We start from the raw sequence: 20,408 nt of genomic DNA on the forward strand, positions 1-20,408 counted from the left end.
TCTGTGTAAACACTATGGCTCTGTTTGAGCATCTAGTCCAGCCCGACAAAGAATTTATGAGATTTTTTTCTTTCTTCTGACCATTGGCGGATAAGGGAGTGGTTTGTGAAAACTTTGCAAAACAAGTCAATATTTTTGCAATTCGGTTTGTTGCCGTCAGTGGCACAGAAATTGCACACTTCAGCTATTTAATGGAGTGCGTCGCACAGCTGCAGTGAAGTGTCATAAAACAAACATCAGGAAATAATGAAAGCAGATGAGCATTATTTTTTTTGTCAGCAGAGAGACTGCTGGATTCACTTGACTGAACGACTGAAGGGATTGTGGGATGTGTGCCAAGGGGATGGAGCTGCCATCTGCAACAGTTAGCTTAGAAAGTCAGCATGATGCAGTCTGTCACACACACACATACAGAGCAGAACAGATCTCAGTCTACTACTCTTTTCTAATATCTAGTTCTCTCTCATCCAGAATATTTTTGTAAAGGTGCTAAACATAAACTTGAATTGAATTATCTTATTATTAGTTGGATCAGACAATTTGCATCATTCGTCATTTTCATGAACACCTACAAATGGTCATTTCTCTCTCAACCCACTAGAGGGAGCTAAATAAACACGATCTGCTTCTGTACTTCAATCGATGTTTGAAAGTTCCTAAAAACTTTCTTTCGGGTTGGTCTTGATGTTTCTGCTCTGCTCCCACAGAATGTGATAAACTGAGGAAAGATGGTTTCCGCAGCTCACAGTACTACTCACAGGGACCCACCTTCTCAGGCTCCTCAAACTCACAACACGAGGATGAGGACATCGAAGGGGATGACGCTGATAAAAAGGTAGGCCTATTTAGCAAAATATCAGAGACCATGTGTAGACCATATTTAGCATTTTTTGTGTGTTGTTCTGGTTATTGATGTTGACTTGATATTTTAAACATATTGAATAATATTTAATAATCATCATATAATTATATATCTGCATATTAAATATTATAATAATGATTATTATTATTATTTAGCACTTTATACATAGTTTTTTTCCTATACCGAGTTTTTTAAATGTGCTAAAACATTATCTTTTTTTAAAGATGAATTCACGTAGTGTAAAGGAATTTTTTTGTTAGTATAGATGTACAATATTTGCCACCATATTGGTTATTGGCCATAAAAATAATGAATTAATGAATAAAAAGAGTGATCTGTTATAAAATGGGATCAGAAAGCTGACAGTAGCAGCCTGTGGGATTTGTCTGCCCTCTGCTGGAGAGAGTGTCTGCCTGCAGATGGGCTTCTGGGTACTGAATCAAAGCTTCCCACATGTTCCTCTGTGAAGTTCCCGCCTCAGTTCTTCAGCGTCTCTGTTGCCTTCATTAATATTGTCAGCCATGTGTGGCCCCATTATAAGAGCTGAACCTCAGGAGAATGACACTCTAATGAAACTATTATTCATAATGTGTTGAATAGTTATTTACTGAGATATTGTGATTTAGAAAGCTGCTGTTTAGCTTATGAGCATTGAAGACAGGTTTGAAAGAAAGGGGATTTTACTGAAGGCATTCAATAGGACAATCATAAATGTTTTTAGCAAGAAATCATGCGGTTTTGTTTATAGCACACCAGTCTTATAGTACACCATACCCTTGCCCTCATTCTCTATCCTTTCTTTATTGCTCCTCATCACACTGCGTTCAGGGGCCCTGGAAAGGTCAGACACAGTAAAAGCAAAGATTCGGGGGTCCTTTTGTCCTCCTGGTGCCCCTGGCCCACCCTAAAGGATCCCATGCCCTTTTAACCTCCTTCACCATCCTAGATCTGCTTTCCCAGCCCACTGGGATGAGGTTAACTCAGGTTACAGTGCTGGACTGGTCTCATACTTCTGTTCCTCTTTCCTATTCGTTTCTTGTTCATTCTTTCTCTTCTTTTTGTTATATCATAACAAAACAATTTGACCTTTAAGATTCTGGCTGAAGATCATGAAACATAAAAATTGTTTGCTGCTTGAACAAGTTTTTGCTGCTTTGTTTTATTTTTGGTTTAAAATTTAAAGGAGTAAATATTCATTAAATTGTTTTATTGGAGCAGGCTAAAGTGACAATATATAACAAAATTCCTGATGTCAGAAGTACTTAGTACCAACTACCAAGTCGGTACTGAAATCTTAAAAATGTGACGATAGCAGCATTTTGAGCGCTGTTGAACGGATTCTTAAACGCCTCTGATTCGCCATTATGTTCACGCGCTCAACATATATGTCTGTGATTGGCTACAGTGATCAACGCTTCAATCACGTTGTAACATATACATAATACATTTATTTATTCATTTATTATGTGTATGTGTTGTTAATAGACCTGTCCGTGTGCTTACTGTACGCAAGTCACACACCGCCGCCGACTTGAGCTTACAAAGTTACCGGAAGTCATTCTGGCCGCGCGCGCGCACTCACTATTAATAATAATAATAATAGCTAATTATTCTTTTTTTCCCTACCAAATGTGACTAAAACGGTTATAAAAATGCTGTCATTATTAAAGGTTTCTAGTGTCAATGTATTGCTTGTTTTTTCTGTTTACATTTCATGGTGTGACGCTTCTCTTCTAGAGCGGCCAAAGCGTCGACAAGCGTTCTTGACCTTCTTGACAGGGCGGCCAGAGCTTCTTTACAGCTCAAGTCGGCGGCGGTGTGTACGTACAGTTACAGCAAACGGGAGCGTTTGAAAGCAGGCGTCTATCAGCGGATATATTGGGGTTCCGCTGATAGACGCCTGCTCTCAAACTCTCTTGTGTGTATGTGTGTGTGCGCTCCGTGAAGCGCGACAAACACGATCAGCCAATCACAGACATATATGTTGAGCGCGTGAACACAATGGCCAATCAGAGACATATATGTTGAGCGCGTGCGAATCAAAGTTCAACAACAAAGTCCGTTCAACAGCGCTCGAAATGCTAGAGGGAAATGTACCGAAGTTGGTACTTTTGACAAAACGAAACAAAATATTCAGAAGAATCACAGTATTGATTTTATTTTTGTGTTATTATTATTTTTTAGTTTTAATCAAGGCAAGAGTAACACTGGAATATATTTGTTTATGGTTTAATTGGCCGTTTAATTAAAGTTTTAAAGAACTCTGGGGTTATAAAGAAAGAAAAAGGTTTTATTTTCAGAACAAAGAAACTATTCTTAAGTTGTCTTCATTTTTTTGTGCAAATCAAGGTAAGCTGTCATTCAAACATATTTAATAATAAGAATTGGCCACTTGTAAAATGTGATGTATTCGTCATACTCTTTATTTTACACTGAAAGTCAATCCACTCTGACAGAGGCAGGACAGGTAATAAAATGTTGAAAGAAAAAACAATACCTCAGGCAGTTGTGAATAGGTTTTTGACTATTGATAGTGACCTGGATGGATAATTAAATGTAGTGTAGTGGTTTAATTATAATCGGTTTGTTTGGGAGGCTGAGGGAGGCCCAGGTGTTGGATTGAAACTTCAGATGGTCCTCTTGTAACTCTGCGAACGGCATTCCCATTTCAGAATCACAATGCGTGAACAGAGTTTTAACGCCTCGCTGGTTTTCCCCCTCTCTCTGCTCCCTTTCTCTATTCTTATTGTCTCTATTCTAGTTTCTCAGTGTGTTTATGTGTGTGTGGTTTGATGGTCAGTTGCCCGTGAAACCACTCTGTATAGCCTACTCCTGGAGCTCCAATAAGTTGGGGCACACAATCTTTAAACAACCCTTGACTAAAGCTAAAGAGAAATAAGGGGTGTAGCAGCTCTGAGTCTGAATATTAATGTCCTGCTAGTTTACTACTACTAAACTTTCTGTTTACTCATCTCTATAAGCCTACTCATGAAATTCACTGTATTTTCACATCTTTTCAGTCTACAGCATCTTCAGGAGAGGAAGAGAAAGACTCCTGCCAAATGAGAGCACAAAGTCCCGCACAGGAGGAGGGGGTTGAGGTTGATGGACAAATGTCATGGTCCAAAGCCCCGCCCCTGCCCACTCCAGAAGAGAAGATGAGGCAGCAGGCTAAGGCTGTTCTCACAGATATTGTCCCCATCGATGTCACAGGTAAGAAATATATCCCATCAACTGTCAGTCAAACATGCCAGCACTGTAGAAACGTTTCAAAATGTCACTTTCATCGTGTCTCCGATGAGTCCCTATGTTTGTCAGTCTAGAATGTGTGTTACGTTACATTACTTTCATGTGGATCTTTCATTAAAATCAGTAAAATCTTAGAAGTTGTAACTGATTTGTCTGTACCTAACATTTGAGCACTGCATGCATGATCACTACATACCGCCTGTTCTGGATGCAAAACCACATGGATAGATCTAACATGAATGTGTCTGAGTGTATTAACAGTTCTCATATTAACAGTTCTGTCATTTCCTTCTATCTCTTTGACCTTTGAAAGTCATCTGTTTGAGCATTCAGTCTCCCTGCCGATGCATAAATTCAGCTGTGCATCACTATGAACACCTAATCCAAAAGAACAGTCTTTCCTACTAGTCTTCTTCAGACAGAATAATCTCTCTATGTCCAATCCCTTTAAATAATTCCGAACTTCACTATGACTCAGGAAGAAGCTGTATTATACTATAAAGCACACACAAATACACACCACACACTAATTCAGTCTGTCAGCTCCGTGACTTAGTCAGGCATCTCAGCGTGCTGAGGCTTAGTCAACAGTGCCCAGTCTCTGGGGTTCCCTTGCTTTTGCAGTGCTACAGCACATCTTGCAGCACAAAAGTGCTTTTATATAAAATACTGTTTCTAATGATATAATTCAAACCGAGGTTTCCTCTTCATATACTTTGTATAGAGGAAGATCATTGTATTTAGATAGAATTCCCCTTAGTGTACAACAGTTCAGAGAGATCAGAGTCGTAACCACTATACTGCCAGGCAAAGGCAAACGCAGTATTTGCATATATTGTCAACTGAATGACTTAAATCAGTCATAGCACCCAATATTGAACCTTAATATTGGGTGCTATGACTGATTTAAGTTATTCACCCAACAAGATGCGTGATTTTAATAGCTGTTTCTGGAACTTCTGTATTTTGTAACATATAGCTACTTGCTTTCTTGACACAGACACACTTAAACACAGACACACTTAAAACATGAATGAGTAAAGATGTGAATGCAGTTTTGTTTTCGTCTTTTTTCTGATTTTGGCCTGGTTTTCACATTATTTCGCTTATGCAGAATGTGTGTGGCTCTGCATGAAAGTTTACTGGTATAGTGTCTGTATGCGTGTGTGTGCTCTGCATGTGTGATGCATGTATGTTACTAACTGGCCCTTTTGCCTGTCTGCCCTCGTCAACTGGTCTCCAGGGGAGACGTTTGACAGGCAGGCCAGCATCCGCCGCTCCCTAATAAACACTGACACTCTGGTCCGCCGGCCCAAGAAGGTTAAGCGAAGAAAGACTATTTCAGGGGTGCCTGACAACGTCCAACAGGAACTAGGTATGGTATGGCTTTGCCAGCTTTCTGTGCTGCTGCTCCTGCCTCACCTGTTTCCATTTAGATGACTCTGTAGTCATCTTCATGTAGTACTGTAGTTGTCATGACCATATAATGTAGTTTGTCATGACCCTGCCTCTCTTTCCCATCTTAATGCATTTTCTGTGCATTGATTTTAGAAGTCTTAGGATCATCCTAATCTGAGCTCTTTGACTTCCCAATTCAAAATAAATTCCAAATTGCTGTCTTATAAATCTATTTTCAAATCATCCATTGATTTGCTAGTCATTACAGAATCTCTCATGCCCTAAATGTGGATTTCTTGCATGCATACTCTCAACGCTCTGTTATATAATCTCAGCATCCAACAGCTGCATCCCGCATTCCATTTCTCACCACTCCCCTGGGTCATGGTCCCTGATTCTATTTAGTTTGCTTCCTGTTAGTGTATGTGAGTGCTCATATTTGGAGCCATTGTTGGAGATGGCATGCCACATTTTGCTTTGCAGCCAACTAAAGCCACTTCATAATCCCCTATCCAGATTCTTCTGGCAAAACACTTCATATTTTATCAGGAGTGTAATGGAGGGGGAGGGGAGAGTTAAAATAGATGTAGTATAAGTAAAAATAGTGCAGATAGTCCTCGTAGGATTTTTTTCCCGCTGTTATGCGGAAGGATCAGCAAATTTCATATAATTTTCAATACACTAGCATACTGTTAAAATGCTATATCTGTTTGCGCTCATGCCAGATTATGGGGATTGTGGAAAGGGCATTCTGTATCAGTCTTTGTATTTGCTATTTGTAGATATGCTTTTAATGAGGCCTTTCTGTTATTTATACATGCAGGGGTGAGGGCTAACTTCATGCACCAGTGTCCTATCCCTGGCTCTAAAACTTAAGCTGATCTGATAGAAATGCTTTTAAGACACGTTTCTGTCTGGCAGTTAGAATGTCATGATTACTCTTGTATGGTCATTTATTCTCTAACATTGAGCGTAACATTAAGAAGATGCAAGGTTGCACTTTGCTGTGTGTGTATTATGGTAACAGGAGGCGTAATACATTAACAGCCTGTGGTTTTCAACTAAACTCTAGAAATGTGTTTGCATGCATAAGCCCATAAAGATGTGTGGTTTGTGTGAGAGTGTTGTGGTACTGCTAGACCATCTGCCTATCCTCCTTCGAGCACCAGCTTACTAAGATCATTGACTTAGTGCAAACTCTCAGTGACACTTAGGAATGGACAACAAATTTGATGCCAGCCATTAAGTTATCAACCTTAATCAAAGTTTCCAGTAGTCATCAACATGCCACATGTGGCTCAAGATAATCAAATTAATTAGCTCTCAATAGAGAGGGTTAATCTGATTGGCAGCTGATGCCACAAAGAGATGGAGGGGAGAGAAGCAGAAAAACAAGCAGCTGTAGTACTTGTCATAATTGTCTCCTTTCTTTTTTCTCTGTAGCAGCTAAAGGGCGCGGAGGAGAGCTTCGGCCACAGTCCATGTTTATCCCTGGACAGTATTCAACACTTGGGCGAGTCATGAATAGGAATTCAACTCTCCGTCGATCTATAACAAAAGATTCTGGCTGCCAAACTGAGGAGGTGAAAATTGTCCCACCCTCTGTGAGGAGAATACGAGCTCAGAAGGGCCAAGGAATTGCTGCTCAGATGGCCGGCATCTCCAGTTCTGCCATGAACATCTCTTCTGGCTATGATGGGAGCTCCCCTGGAAGTTCTATTGTTGTAATGGAACCACAGTTTGGCAATGATATCCAACGTTTTCACAGCTTGCCACGAGGTGCACGGGTCTCTCTAAATGCAGAGCCCCTTTACAGTAGCACCCCTTTCAGGCAAGAAGACTCCACTGCAAAAGCACCTCAGCAGATTGGAAAATTACAGGTAGATGAAACTGTGGTGCACATGAGGAATGCCCCCAGGGTATGTAACCAAGCCCGGCCAAAATCTCAGGAGGTGAGAGGTACTCAAAAGGAGTGGGGATCAGCCTGTGTTGTTTCTCCACATGCAGCCTACTCAACCTCCCTTATACCTAATGCTACTCTGTCTTGTTCTGCTGAGGTTATTGCACTTCACACCACATCAAGCCCTGGCCAGAGCCCACTTGCTGGGTCACCATACACTAATGCTAGACCTCTTAGCATGGTCTCAGCTGTCAACAGTGAGAGCACTAGTAGTGTAGGCACAGGATCACACACACCAGAGTCAGGCATGAAGGATACCTGCAGTGAGACTGGCCAGTCTGATAGTAGTTTGCACAGCCACAGCACCATTGCCGCAGGAACATTGTCTTCAGACGAGCAATGGATTTATGACACTCCTGAGAACGTCTTGCCCAGAAGGACACTGACTTCCAGCAGCTCAACACCTATAAATCATCTCTATAGTAGCCTTGAACGCTCCTCAAAAGGCACGGACTCTAGTTCACTCTACTCAATGGACAATGATGGCTACTACACTTCCATGCATCTGGATTCAGGTCTTAGGTCAAGGAGCCAGGGTAGTGGCCATGGTCATGGTATAGGAGGAAGAGCAGGAAGACACAGTATGTACGAGTGCCTGGGTCAGCAAGAAGACAGAACCAGCTTGTACAGTGACCACTCACTGTCACGCTCCATCTCTCTACGCAAGCCTAAGAAACCACCTCTTCCACCAGCACGCACAGACTCTCTACGACGAAAGCCTAAGAAAACCAGCTCCCCTACTGCCAATATTGGAGGGTCAGATATTCGCAATGGTTCTCTTCTTAATGAGTCACTAATTGCCACACTCCAACAGTCACTTCAGAATGGACTGAAAGGCAAAGGGTCCTCCACCTCACCATCTCACAGTCCTTGTAGCGACTATGAAGACCCCTGGATGCTTCGTCCCAGGAGCCAGAGCAGCATCAGTGCAGGCAGCAGTGGTGTATCAGCAGCAGGGATGGCTCATGTGTACTCCATCTGTCATGTCACACCTTCTCATAGTGACACTAGTAGCCTCCGTTCTGATTATGCAGACTCTTGGGGCTACTATGTGGATTATCCTCGTCCATCTGGAGATCAAACACAGTCACCATGCACCAATTCACTTTCTGCTGGACAAGTGGTTGAGATGGTAAATGGAAGGGACCTCCACAATGGTAACCAGACTACTCTTCCTCCTGCTCAGGAAGGAAGTGTAAAGCCCAGAACAGGCAACTCATCGCCAGACAGGGTACATCGGTTGACTTCTCCATCAAGTGGATACTCAAGTCAATCCAACACTCCAACAGCTGGCACTCCCGTCCCCTCTTTTATGAGATGCATGTCCCCATCAGGCAGCAAGCCCAAACCCAGAGTGCCTGAAAGAAAGTCATCCTTGCTCTCATCTGTATCCATATCCTCTTCTTCCACCTCCCTTTCCTCTAACACCTCTGATTCCAACAGGAACAATATTCCTCCTCCACCTCCTCTTCCAGCTGCCCCTGTGGCTCTTATACCTTTCAATGCTCCGTCCTTTCCTCCTCCCCTTGCGCCTTCCAGCCCTGTGTGCACTGCAGATCAGATTTTTCCTCCTCCGCCACCTGCTTTACCCACCACCCCCCCTCAACAAGCATTCATGAGCCCTCCTTACATCACTTCTTCCCCTGAATTTCCACCGCCTCCACCTCCAGAAGTGTTGATAGACCCTGCCTTGTCGGGCCTCAATTGTTCTTTCAGCCCTCCACCACCTCCTCCACCACCACCACTGCCTGCTTTTTCCCCCATCCCTGCTTATTCTCCACCCCAAAATCAACTCCTACCCAGCATGACACCACCTACACCTTCTTCTACTTGTTTGAAGGAAATTAAGGGTAGCCTAAAACCGGTGAACTCAGAAAGAAGAACAGTGCCGCCTCACTCTGAGCAGCCTAGTAAGGTTGGCATGCCTCTGATCACCACATTTGCCCTGCAGAGTGTGCAACTTCGGTCAGCAAAGCAGCCAAAAAACAATGAAGTTAATCAGTTGGCCAGACCCCAAACACCAGAGAAGCCTCTCAAACTACGGCATCCCACAGTTCCTCAGGTTTCTTCAATACTTCCAAATTTAAGGCCATCATCTCCAGAGAAAAAACTCTCCATCCAGGATAGCCATGTTGAAGCACAACCTGACTGTGATGTAAAATCAATTTCTGAACCAACATCCTGCCTCACAAATGGATCCATAGATCTTGACGAGGTTAAGCCCACAACTGAAGTAGATGGTTTGGAGACTGCCCTCTCATCACCTGCAGAAACACCACAAAACACTACACCCAAGAAAAAGCCTCCTGCGGTTTCCAAAAAGCCCATGTTTTCTCTCACCTTTTCATCAGTGGATCATGTCAGTGATTTGCTGAGTGCTCGAAATGACGTTAACATCTCTGCAACTACGCCTGAAGGTCTGGACCCCACACCTGTGCCAGAACAGGAAGAGACAACTGAGAAGGGTAGCACTGGCATTTCTGTACCTCCTGAGGAGATAAGAGACATTTCTTCCGCAAATTGTGAAGCTCAGGAGTTCTCCCAGACTTCTGGTACCATCATTCTTGATGCAGACATGGGTACCATTGAAGGAAAGGATGGAGAAGAGGGAGATGATGAAGATGTAACCAGCAGCACAGAATCTTTTGGATCTAAAGATGATGAAAGTGGTGAGTTAGATTTTTCTCATTTTACTCCGTGGAGATCATTTATAAAACTGGATGACACAAAATCATACAATTTTAAATACGCAGACCTTTTTAAAGAGTCAGAGGCACTATTGGGTGACATGTGATTCCAAGCTTTAAGAGAGATAATAGGAACAAGGTGATGCACATTTGCACTTAAGCTTGTATTAAAACAGCATTGTCAAGAAAAAAACTTGTGTATAAGTATACATGCATTTAAGACAAGAGGTGGCTGATTTTGATCACCTCTACCATGAGTGTGTCAGGGCTTAGAATTGGACATCACTCAAGCAGCCCTTTGGATTTAGTACTTATTTAGTTTTACTTCTCTCTGTCTCTTTCCCCAAGTCTTTCACTGTATTCATTCAGCAACCCCTCCCCTTCCACCATCTGTCCCTTTGACTTCTGATTCTCTCATCCTTTTCTCTCATCCATTCTCTCCTGTTTTACCATTCTCTCTCATCCTTTTGTTTTTCATTGTTTCATTTATAGATTCTCTCACCAGTTTTGAATGCATGTTACATCAGGTTTCTGAAACATCAGGTAAATAAGGAAATAAGCAGATGAATTAAGTTGCAGGTCATAAAATAAAATAAATATTTAAATATTCTAAATAATATAAATTCTAAATACTGAATATTAAGAGTACTGACAACAACTATACACAGACAACTCTTGAATATGGTAATTAAAGCAGTGTCTATTTAATGAGAGTGTGCAGTATACATATTGATACTTTTATAGGTGTTTCTCTTACATTTATACAATTATTTATTACAGCATAGAGCAAAAGAGAAAATGTGCGTCTCTCTCTCTCAACGTCACCAGTGTTACAGTGTCCATATAGTCTCTCCCCCTCACACTTCTAGTCAGGGTCAGGATAGAATGGGACAGCATTCCTTAGGGAAAGCCGTTTAAACAGGATGGGGCGGGGGGTGGAGCTGACAGTGGGTAGAGGAAGAGAGAAGTGAGGGAGGGGTATGGAAGAGAGCGCGTAACGTGAGATCACCCTCAGTGTCTCAGGCAAGTGCAGATGTGAGATGAGAGGAGAGCAGAGCACTGCAACTGAACTCTGGGAAGGTGGATACGACCATAACAATGTAAGACAATATTAAACATAAAGCTTTTTACTGTCTTCATGTGGGTTTTTTTATGAGTGTGAAGTATATGTGTGTGTCCTTGGATTTATCGATGGCTCTAGGATGTGTCTTGGTACTTATATGAAATGTAGGATTTTGATTGACTGTTTTAAAATCTGATGTTATCTGATATTTTATGTAAAACCATTCAAACTCTACCAGTGTTTATATACATATATTTTCCTCTCTGCTTTGAATATTTTTGTTTGTTTGTTTTTTAGACAAGTTTGTCCAAACATGCCTATGCATATTTGACATAATATTGAGTTCTAGAATGACAGTATCTGTTTGTCAGCTGGGTCCTGTTTGCAGTGTGTTCATTTATTTCCATGTCATTAGGCTCTGCCTTTGAAGTTTATTATCATCATTGCACTTCCATTACACTTATGCATCTGGCAGACTTTTATATAAATTGGAGTCAATTGCATTCAAGGAGTCAAACCCACGACCTTGGTGTTGGAGGCGCAATGCTTATAATAAAACTATGCAATTTATATATATATTTATTTATTTATTTATTTAAAGAAATTAAAATACATCCTCTATTATATGAGTTTAATATATGAATGTCCTACCAGGTGAGGTGTTTGAGTCCAGCACGTTGGACGTCGCTCAATCTCCCAGCATCAACGGCGACAGCTGTGGGGACATGGTGACCCCCACGCGGCCCCGCACCACAGAGGACCTCTTTGCTGCCATTCACAGGTAAATTCCCAAATACTTTGCTGGTATCCCTTTTCCAGTCTCATCTACTTCCTTTCCACTCCATCCTTCCCACCTCCCATAAACCGCAATTCATAACTTTAAAGTGGGCTGTCCTATCCAATCGCAGATACATTCATCAAAGATAGAGCGTGGAAGGAAAGCAGCCTGTAAAGAGTAGGGCTTCTGTGGTTTCTGTCTGTCAGATTGAGAAATGCCACAGGCTGATGCATTACTCCACTGGATGCTCACGTACATTTGGCTGTGTTAAAGAAACATGCACTCTCTTCTAATTCAGTCATAAAACTCTCATAGCCTTACTGCAGTTATTCACGTGAAAATGCACCTCTGTTGCGTACAGTATGGGGCGTTATTTAAAATTCATTATGTTGTTCACACAGACGTATTACGTATGCAGGCTCTTCCATAGTCACGTGTAATGGGCAGGTTTTTGAAGTTCTTTAGCACATCACACAATTTCATTCTAGAGGATTTGGTTTCCTCTGCTACTGTGTGTGTGTGTGTGTGTGCGGCTTTGCTCTTCCTTATGCTCTGGTCTGCTGCAATCTCACACAGATATTAGAGTAAAAGATATCCTTGAAATGGAAGACCAGTTTAGATGTAGGTGTGACAGTGCACCAGATGCTATATGTGCTCAGTAAATCCTGCGGTTTGGCTGATGTCACTCTCATTGCACTGAGCTTTAGATGAACCAAATAAAAAAGCTGAAGTGAAAGCTAGATTACAACCACAATGTATACAGCATTTATGTTTATTTATTTAATGTTTTTTTGAAGGACTTTACTGCAGGATTGCAGTTTTGTTTTCTGGTTAAATATATATAAACATGCTTAAAACTAATTATTGCATATTATAGAACGAAATGATCAACAGTATGTGGAAGCCATGTGCATATTCCATTAATTCCAGTGAAGACAAGCCAATGTTACAGCACACATGACATTCTAAAAGCCTTTGTTGCAACCGTTTTGGGGGGTCTTTTTCTGTTCCAGAAGGACAATGTCTCTGGCACACAAAGCAAAGTCCATAATGAAGTAGTTTACGGAGTCTGAGCTGGAATAACTTGCCTGGTTGGGTGATGGGGTCTGGCTCACAGTTTGTGTTCCAGTTCATCTCAAAGATGCTAAGCGCCGTGGTTCAGATTCACACCAGACTTGGTTAATAATTTGTTGATGAACCTTGTTCATGCTGGAGAAAAAAAGCCCCTCCCAAACTGTTGTATCTTAAAATAAGTTTACCATTTTACCTCTGCAAATAGTTTTTTTGTCTGTTTTATGCATAAACCTTTTAAGCATAGAATTAAATCCTATTTTCTCATTTTAGTCTTAAAACTAAAATTTTAAATATAACATTTGATCATTTTTAGATATTTATTTTCGAAAGAGCTTTTTATATATACATATATATTTAGATGAGGGTTTTCAATGGATTTCTGTTTTGTTTTAGATATTGTATCTCTGACACTTCGATTCTTGCTTCCACATCCTTTGTCATTTTCCCACACTCTGTCATATCTGTCATTCTCTTCCTCCTTTTCCTTTCCTGATCCCTCCCATCCTCCCTTTCCTTCTCTTTCGTTCAGCCTGGACCAGTTGAACATGAACACCCCCCAACATACGAGGTGCGGTCTGGCAAGTAATTAGCTGTTGGCGTATTCCTCTCGTGGTGATGCTAGGGTGGGATTAGCTCTATAATCTCCCAGCGCATCTCAGACGTGGGATGAATTTCTGCTCCATCCCGCAGATAATCCCACGCTCCCTAATCTGCAGCAGTTATGCCATGCTAATGAATTTGATTTGATCCTGGGCACAAATGCTAGCTTTCATTGACCCAAGGTCCCCCTACTGGTGGGATGAATGAACAGCCCTTTTGGTTAAAGTGATGCGGGGCATTTTGCCCAGTTTGCTTTGTTGATTAGGCTTCCATTATGTCTGCACTTCCATAAAGTTGCAATGCTTGCAGTATTCCTCTTTGGTTTGGCTTTTAAAGGACTGAATTTGTATTAAGCAAACATCCCCCACCCCCCTACTCCTGCTATTTATATACTGCATTAAGATATTCCTGCTTTTCCAATTTTGCAGTGAGGTTTTGGTTTGCTGGGGGCTAGTGGAGTTTAATGAGAAAGTGGAACAGAAATCAATGAAGGGGATAGGCTCCAAAAAATTAATCACTAAAATTGAATTGGATCTTATTCAGGATGTTCAGCTTCAGGAGTAGTTAGATTAGTTGTTAATTAAAGTGAAGCATTTTAGTTAAACATTTATGCCGGCAAATCTGACACATTATTCTCTAAATTTTACAAATTTTATTTTTTGTTTATAAGCGGATTCTCTGCAGCCTACTGCTAACTAATATAAGCTTGAGCTGCTATTTTTTTTTGTATTTTTTTTTAAACAGATATAGTACTAATATATTGTGCATCCCTACTTTGGTTTAAATGGTTTTTACAAAACAATTTATTTGACGTTATTTTACTTTTGTCTCCAGGTCAAAGCGGAAGGTCCTGGGGCGCAAGGAATCTGAAGAGGAGCGTTCACGAGGTCCTCTATCCCCACCGGTCACCCCCACAGGAATGGCCCCCGGTTCGACTTCCTCCCTGCCACGGCAAACGAGCTCCATACAGCGCAGCCTGCGCAAATCCCCGACCAGCAGCGACACCTTCAAGGCCCTCCTGCTGAAGAAAGGCAGTCGCTCCGAGACCAGCTTCCGCATGTCTGCCGCCGAGATGCTGCGCAGCACCGACCCGCGCTTTCAGAGGACTCGCTCTCTCGACTCCTCGTTCGATCCGGCGTCTCCGACGGGCGAGAGCCCCTGCTCTTCTCCAGGCCGGAACAAAAGGGCGTCTGAGGACTGGGCGCGCAACGAGGGAATGTTCTCAACGTCCCCGTCATTAATCGGGCCGAAGTACGGCCGATCCCGCACACCGCCCTCTGCCGCCAGCAGCAAGTACAACGCCCGCAGCCGGATCCTCAGCAGCCCCATGACAGTTATTTGCGAGAGGGATGGAGAACTCACCGACTGTGAAGACCCATGCCCCGTTTCTCCATCAAACATGCCCCTCCCCATCTCTCAGGACTCTAACAGCACTTTATGTGAGCAGAGCAGCAGTTAGGAGAAGAAATGGCTCCTTGGCAAAGGCAGAATGTCTTCTCGGCACCAGAGATTGACTGAGGGCAGAAGACCAGGAGTCGAACTCTCGAAGGTCTTGCTGCCCGCTAATCCAGGCAGCGCTGCCTGATATTGTAGTGTGGGCTAAGACGTGCGGACCCGAGGTAGATCAAGCCGTCGGCTCAAGCAGTAGGCGGTGTACTGCTATACCTATAGCTCTTCACAAATAAACTAACCTATCTAATCAAATTTGACCTTCTTTTCAGAGAGAACTCTGCTTTCAGTGGCAATACTAGACTCATCTTTTCAAAGCCCAACAATTACTTCTGTTATTTTGTTCAGCCTTTTATTTCCACTCTTAAGCATTAACAGTCAGATTTGTGTGGGGTTTTTTTTGGTGAAGCTGTTTACGAAAGTTGTATTGAAGGAATTACTATGTGACTGCTTGTTTTGGCTGTAGTAGTTCAAGCTGATGGATATTGCGTCAGCGCTGTGGTCCAAAGAGGTGCGTCACTTCTCAAACTTCACCGAGGCAGCTCTGTCAGCGCCTTTCAGTCAGATATCTTTAAAACACCGGTCTTCAAAGATCAAGACAGAGAGCACACCGACCAATTTCTACAAGAGACTTTTCTTACTGTTCGGACCATCAGAAGTGTCTGGAATGGAAAAGGAATTGTGGGCCAAGAGATTGGGGTAATGACGGCTTGTTCGTGGAAACAAAAAAGAGTTTCTTTGGGTTTTGGTGTGTAGGTTTGCACTGTTCATTGTCTCCTTTTATTTGTCATTTTAAAAAACATGGTGTCTGTGTTGGTTATTTTAAAGAGTTAATTCTTACATCTTACTTGAAACAAATGACCGGTTTTACTTGTAATTGTTTTGGTTACCAAAGAGCCGAACAGGACATTCTCTCTAACTAGCGGAGTTCTGTTCTGTTAACATCTAGTGAAAGTGACTGATTTATTACTAACCCTCATGTTTACTTGTCAAGCTTCTTTTTTCTTTTTCTTTTTTTTTTGGTGCAGTTTTATAATGTTTTTTATGTATATATCTAAAGAAATGTTAAGTAACACCTGAGCTTATTTTCAAAGAATTTGTACATTTTAGAAACCTTTGCTAGGAGTGGCTTCCTTTTTGTAGAGTATTTATTTTAGAATAGCCAGAATGTGGTTTGATATACTGTAGATGGAGGTGGGGCGTTTTGGGAGGGAAGTGAGTGAAGTGTGATTAGAGGGGACATCCTACAGACATGTGAGTCGTTAAGTTCAGATTCAGCAGTCACAGAACTTCTATCCTGCTCCTTCACCCGTCGTACTGATGGAAAAGCGGGTCAGAAAAATAAAAGCAGAATAAATAACGATGGCAAAGAGGAAGCAAGCTGCTAACCCTCTGGAGTTTGTCTCTGTAATAAAACATGGTGATATTTAAAAATGGCCCATCTGTCTCGTCTCTGTCTTTGATTCACTGCCACCTGTCAGCCGCCAGCCCAAACCACAATCTCATTAGCACCGTCACCATGACACCCACAGCCGTTCATCACCTCCAGAGGCTTTGCAGGACCATCAACCCCTACTTCCGTCTTACTGACCGTCACTTAAAGCTCGAGACCGTGACCTGGACCAACGTCGTATGTATGCAAAACAGGTTATATAATGACAGAGGTCATGAATCATTGTTTGTGATTTGGTAGCAAGTGCAACAGGGAGATAGAGAAAGTAAGTTCCCTGTTTCTCCCATATGCTTTTGTGCTGAGCGTGTGAACACGATATTCAGGCAACCGTTCCCTCGAAAATAAACCTGATGACGATGCAGACATTGTGTTTGGCCTTGTATGATTTCTTTAGCTAGAACCTGACTCAGATTATGTCCTTGTCAGATGAAGTACAAAAATATGTTTTCCTCTGCTGAGCACTATTTATAAGTCATTTAAAGCCACCAAAATAAAAGTAAATTAATGTCGTTTCTCTTTATACACAGAATTAATGTGTAGACTGAATCTAATTAAAACAATTCATTTTAATTTAACTACCGTATGTCACTTTTTTGGAGAGTGCTCCTTCAAACCATGTGTACAGTACGCATATTATGTTTAAACATAACCGAAATGTCACTTAACCTGCCTTGAATACCCCGTTAGAATAGTTTAAAAAAAAGACTATTTTATTTACATTATTCTGTATTTGTGTTATTAGGCTAATTTACAAAGATTTTCTGTTTTAATCACTTCAATTAAATATATATTTTACCAACCGATAACCCTAAACAACTGTTGATAACCATCTTGACATATTTAAAATAATTTGTTTCAATATTCCAGTCCTTATATTGTGATTTAAGACTATGCCTATTCAAATCAAAGCCAAATCACAACCAAAACAATGTTCTTCCGCAAGATGTGCCGTTTATTTTTTGAACCACTAGTGGGCCAAAGGTTACGATGTGTAACTTACCAGATATTTTAAGATCAAAACGACAAAGTGCAGAAAAACTAGTGTCAATTTAGCACACTGTTATTGTTCACTTACATTTTTAGATTCAAGATCTAGTGCAATATAAACAGCTCAAAATGCAGATGAGATTATGTATTCATATTTCAAAACAAAAGTTATTGATTCAGTCGTGTCATTCAGTACTTGCACCTTTACACAACCATCACATGAGTACTTTGATACATTATTAGTGACAAAAACAATTAATCAAAAATAACAAACTTTTCATATGATTTCATAGTTAATTGTAGGTATTTAAAGTATTAATGTTGCTGTAAAATATATTGGTCAGATATACAATCAGTACCGTGTTAAATTCTCTTATAAAAACATTCAGGCACTTGCATGTATGTACATAGTAAACAGAAGCACCTACATAACTATTGTTAAGTTCAAACAAACAATTGACCTCCTCTTAGATCACAAGGCATGCCCGTTTGATCCTTAGGCTTTTTCCTCATCTTTGATCAGCCACACCTCATTCCTGCGGTTGGTCAGTTTGAAGGGGCTGTCATATCCGGATCTGTAGTACGGAACCTCTTTGAATTTCATCCCGTCCCTCTTGAGGCTCTCCATCAGTTTCAGGAGCTCTTCACGGCTGCTCTCACTGTTGGCAAAGCCTCCATACGTCCTGCAAAACACGGCCAAGCAAAGGTGAAGCTGTGGCAACAAAATCATTTTTAAACCAAAGAACAGTTTGACCTGAAAGAACATAATTGTAACATTATAAATGTTCTTACTGAAACTTTTGTTTTAAACAGAAGAGTCTCCAATTTAAAAACCACAAACATATACCTCACAAACATCGTGGACTCTTTCCGGTTCTCTATGAAAACGTCTGCGTCGGTGGGTTTGGGTGGGTCAGCCTGATGTTCCTCGGGGATGAAGAAGGAGATAGTGAAGGTGCTTTCACAAGTGGGTCCGGCCCCAGGGTCAATCAAACAGCTCACTGGTGCCGTCATCTCCACCTTACACTCTGACACAGGATAAGCGCTCAGATAAAGCCCATATCAAAGGTCTTTCTTTAATGAAAAGGTGCACTGATCTCAATATGCCAAAGCTAGTTTGCAGGTACAATGTCACCTGGTGAATCATTAACACAATTGAATCTGTGGTAACAACCTGGCACATGATTTTTATTATTATAAAAGCATCTTGAGATGTGATTTATTGCAGGAAACCATTTCCGCATAAAACTTTTGGCTTTATAACCAGAAGAAGAGCAGTGATGTGTGAACTGAATTTGGTGTCACAGTGAAGCTATTGAATAGGTTTCATAATATAAAATGTGCAAAATGGTTTTGCACTTTGCAGACGGTCCCTTATTCGGACCTGTCTCAAGCCGCCTGCTCATGGAGATCAATTTATATTATAAAGTTCGTTTTTAGGAAATTTGGGTTGTAGGTTGTTGTCTACATTACTGTGATTGTAAATAAGTGTAATTTGATCACGGGAAGTTCGAATCCGTGAATATATTGCAAACTTCACTGAGCTCCTTGAGTTGAGCACTGACCGCAGTCCATGTTCAAACCATTAACGTACAGAGCTCTGATACACTGGCAGTAACCCATATGTTGGGGGGTGTTCACCCATATGTGCTGACGTAAGGAAATAATAATGCATCTAATCTTGAGTGTCTACTACATGAAAATCTGAGTTTCTAGTGATCTACAGGTCCATGAAGACTTACTTTTGTCATTATTGCCCTGAATGTATTTGAAGAGTCTTCTGAAGCCTGTGCCTAAGGCCGGGTCCTGCTCCATGCCAGTCACAGCTGTGCTCACCCAGTTTGTTGTGTGGTAAGTGCGGACCTCATAGTCTTCACCCTGAAAAACATCACTTCATCAGATATGACTGGTAAACATTACAACAATAAACAAAGTCTGCAACACGAGCAGACTAAATCAAAAACAAAATGCAAGCCTTATCTCTGCAAATAAGCATTAAGTAAATATTAACAAATCTAAAGTCTGACAAAGTTAAGCCTGGACGTTTGAGTAGGCTACTGTACTAACCTTACTCTGTTGAGCAGTGAACTTTGGGTGCTGGAGTCCAGAGGAAAAAAAAGTTTGACCGATGGCTTTAAGCATCTTGAATTTGAACTGTAATGCTGTGCAAAATTAAAAATGGATTATTAGTTGCAAACAATTTACGACCTGTGGAAATAATAGGAGATATTGTTTCATATTTCAATATTAAGTGTGAATTTCATGTCCAGTGCGTCCGGGCGTTAAGAGGGTTTTACCTACGCTACCCATAATAACAGGATAGGGCTAACAATAATGTATGAGTTATTCTAGGAAATAATTAAACATTGTTTGGAAAGTTTTCTATTTCGCGCATGTCCGTTAACAGTAATATTTTTCCCTCAAACACTTTTAACTGAAAATATGGATGGAAAATGGGACAGGTTTTTACAATAAGATGACTGTCCAAACGTTGCGCAGTTGTGCTGAAGTCATCTTACTAAAATATTATATATCCTACTTCAGTTATAAACTCACCTGTCCGCCGTGGAGCGTTAAAATGCAGAAAATGACTGATAATCCAGATAAGATCGAGCCCAGTGTATCATCCGTCTCAGACAGGTGTGTTAGGTAAAGAAGATACAGTTACGGGTGCTGTTTTATACAGTCTATGGTGATATGTAACACAACCGTAGGCTTAAGTAACACTTACACTACACCACTTCCGTGTTTTCATGTTACATCACTCGCATTAGAAGTTTCCGATTGGTTGTGAAGAATATGTAAATAAAGTCACACCCCAGCAACGCTACTCGGGGGAAGAAACATT

At 41.3% G+C, this 20,408-nt stretch overlaps 2 protein-coding genes across 8 annotated transcripts in view; one reads left to right on the forward strand and one right to left on the reverse strand.

The window, feature by feature from the left end:
• nhsl1b (NHS-like 1b) overlaps nt 1-16,557 on the forward strand; it is a 114,825-nt gene extending 98,268 nt beyond the window's left edge. For 5 of the 6 annotated variants that reach the window (XM_084433374.1, XM_084433375.1, XM_084433379.1 and 2 more), the window contains exons 3-8: nt 708-835; nt 3,883-4,075; nt 5,355-5,486; nt 6,953-10,138; nt 11,874-12,000; nt 14,506-16,557. In XM_084433374.1, coding sequence (XP_084289500.1) covers nt 708-835; nt 3,883-4,075; nt 5,355-5,486; nt 6,953-10,138; nt 11,874-12,000; nt 14,506-15,130 — 4,391 coding nt within the window. In that variant the 3' untranslated portion in view covers nt 15,131-16,557. The remainder of the gene's footprint in view (nt 1-707; nt 836-3,882; nt 4,076-5,354; nt 5,487-6,952; nt 10,139-11,873; nt 12,001-14,505) is intronic. The other variant, XM_084433376.1, reaches the window with a different exon arrangement.
• A 711-nt stretch (nt 16,558-17,268) lies between these two features.
• On the reverse strand, nt 17,269-20,332 carry hebp2 (heme binding protein 2). 2 transcript variants are annotated; one of them, XM_084431412.1, is made up of 5 exons: nt 20,117-20,323; nt 19,628-19,714; nt 19,303-19,438; nt 18,408-18,588; nt 17,269-18,243 (listed from the first exon to the last, which is right to left on the reverse strand). In XM_084431412.1, the coding sequence occupies exons 2-5, from the start codon at nt 19,700-19,702 to the stop codon at nt 18,057-18,059; spliced, it is 579 nt and encodes a 192-aa protein (XP_084287538.1). In that variant the 5' UTR covers nt 19,703-19,714; nt 20,117-20,323; the 3' UTR covers nt 17,269-18,056. The 2 variants fall into 2 exon arrangements, with proteins under 2 accessions (XP_084287538.1, XP_084287537.1); XM_084431411.1 differs by having other exon boundaries at nt 17,291-18,243; nt 19,628-19,722; nt 20,117-20,332.
• Nucleotides 20,333-20,408: the final 76 nt, after the last annotated feature.

This window comes from Rutilus rutilus (genome assembly GCF_951802725.1).
Source record: "Rutilus rutilus genome assembly, chromosome: 15".
NCBI classification, from domain to species: Eukaryota; Metazoa; Chordata; class Actinopteri; order Cypriniformes; family Leuciscidae; genus Rutilus; species Rutilus rutilus.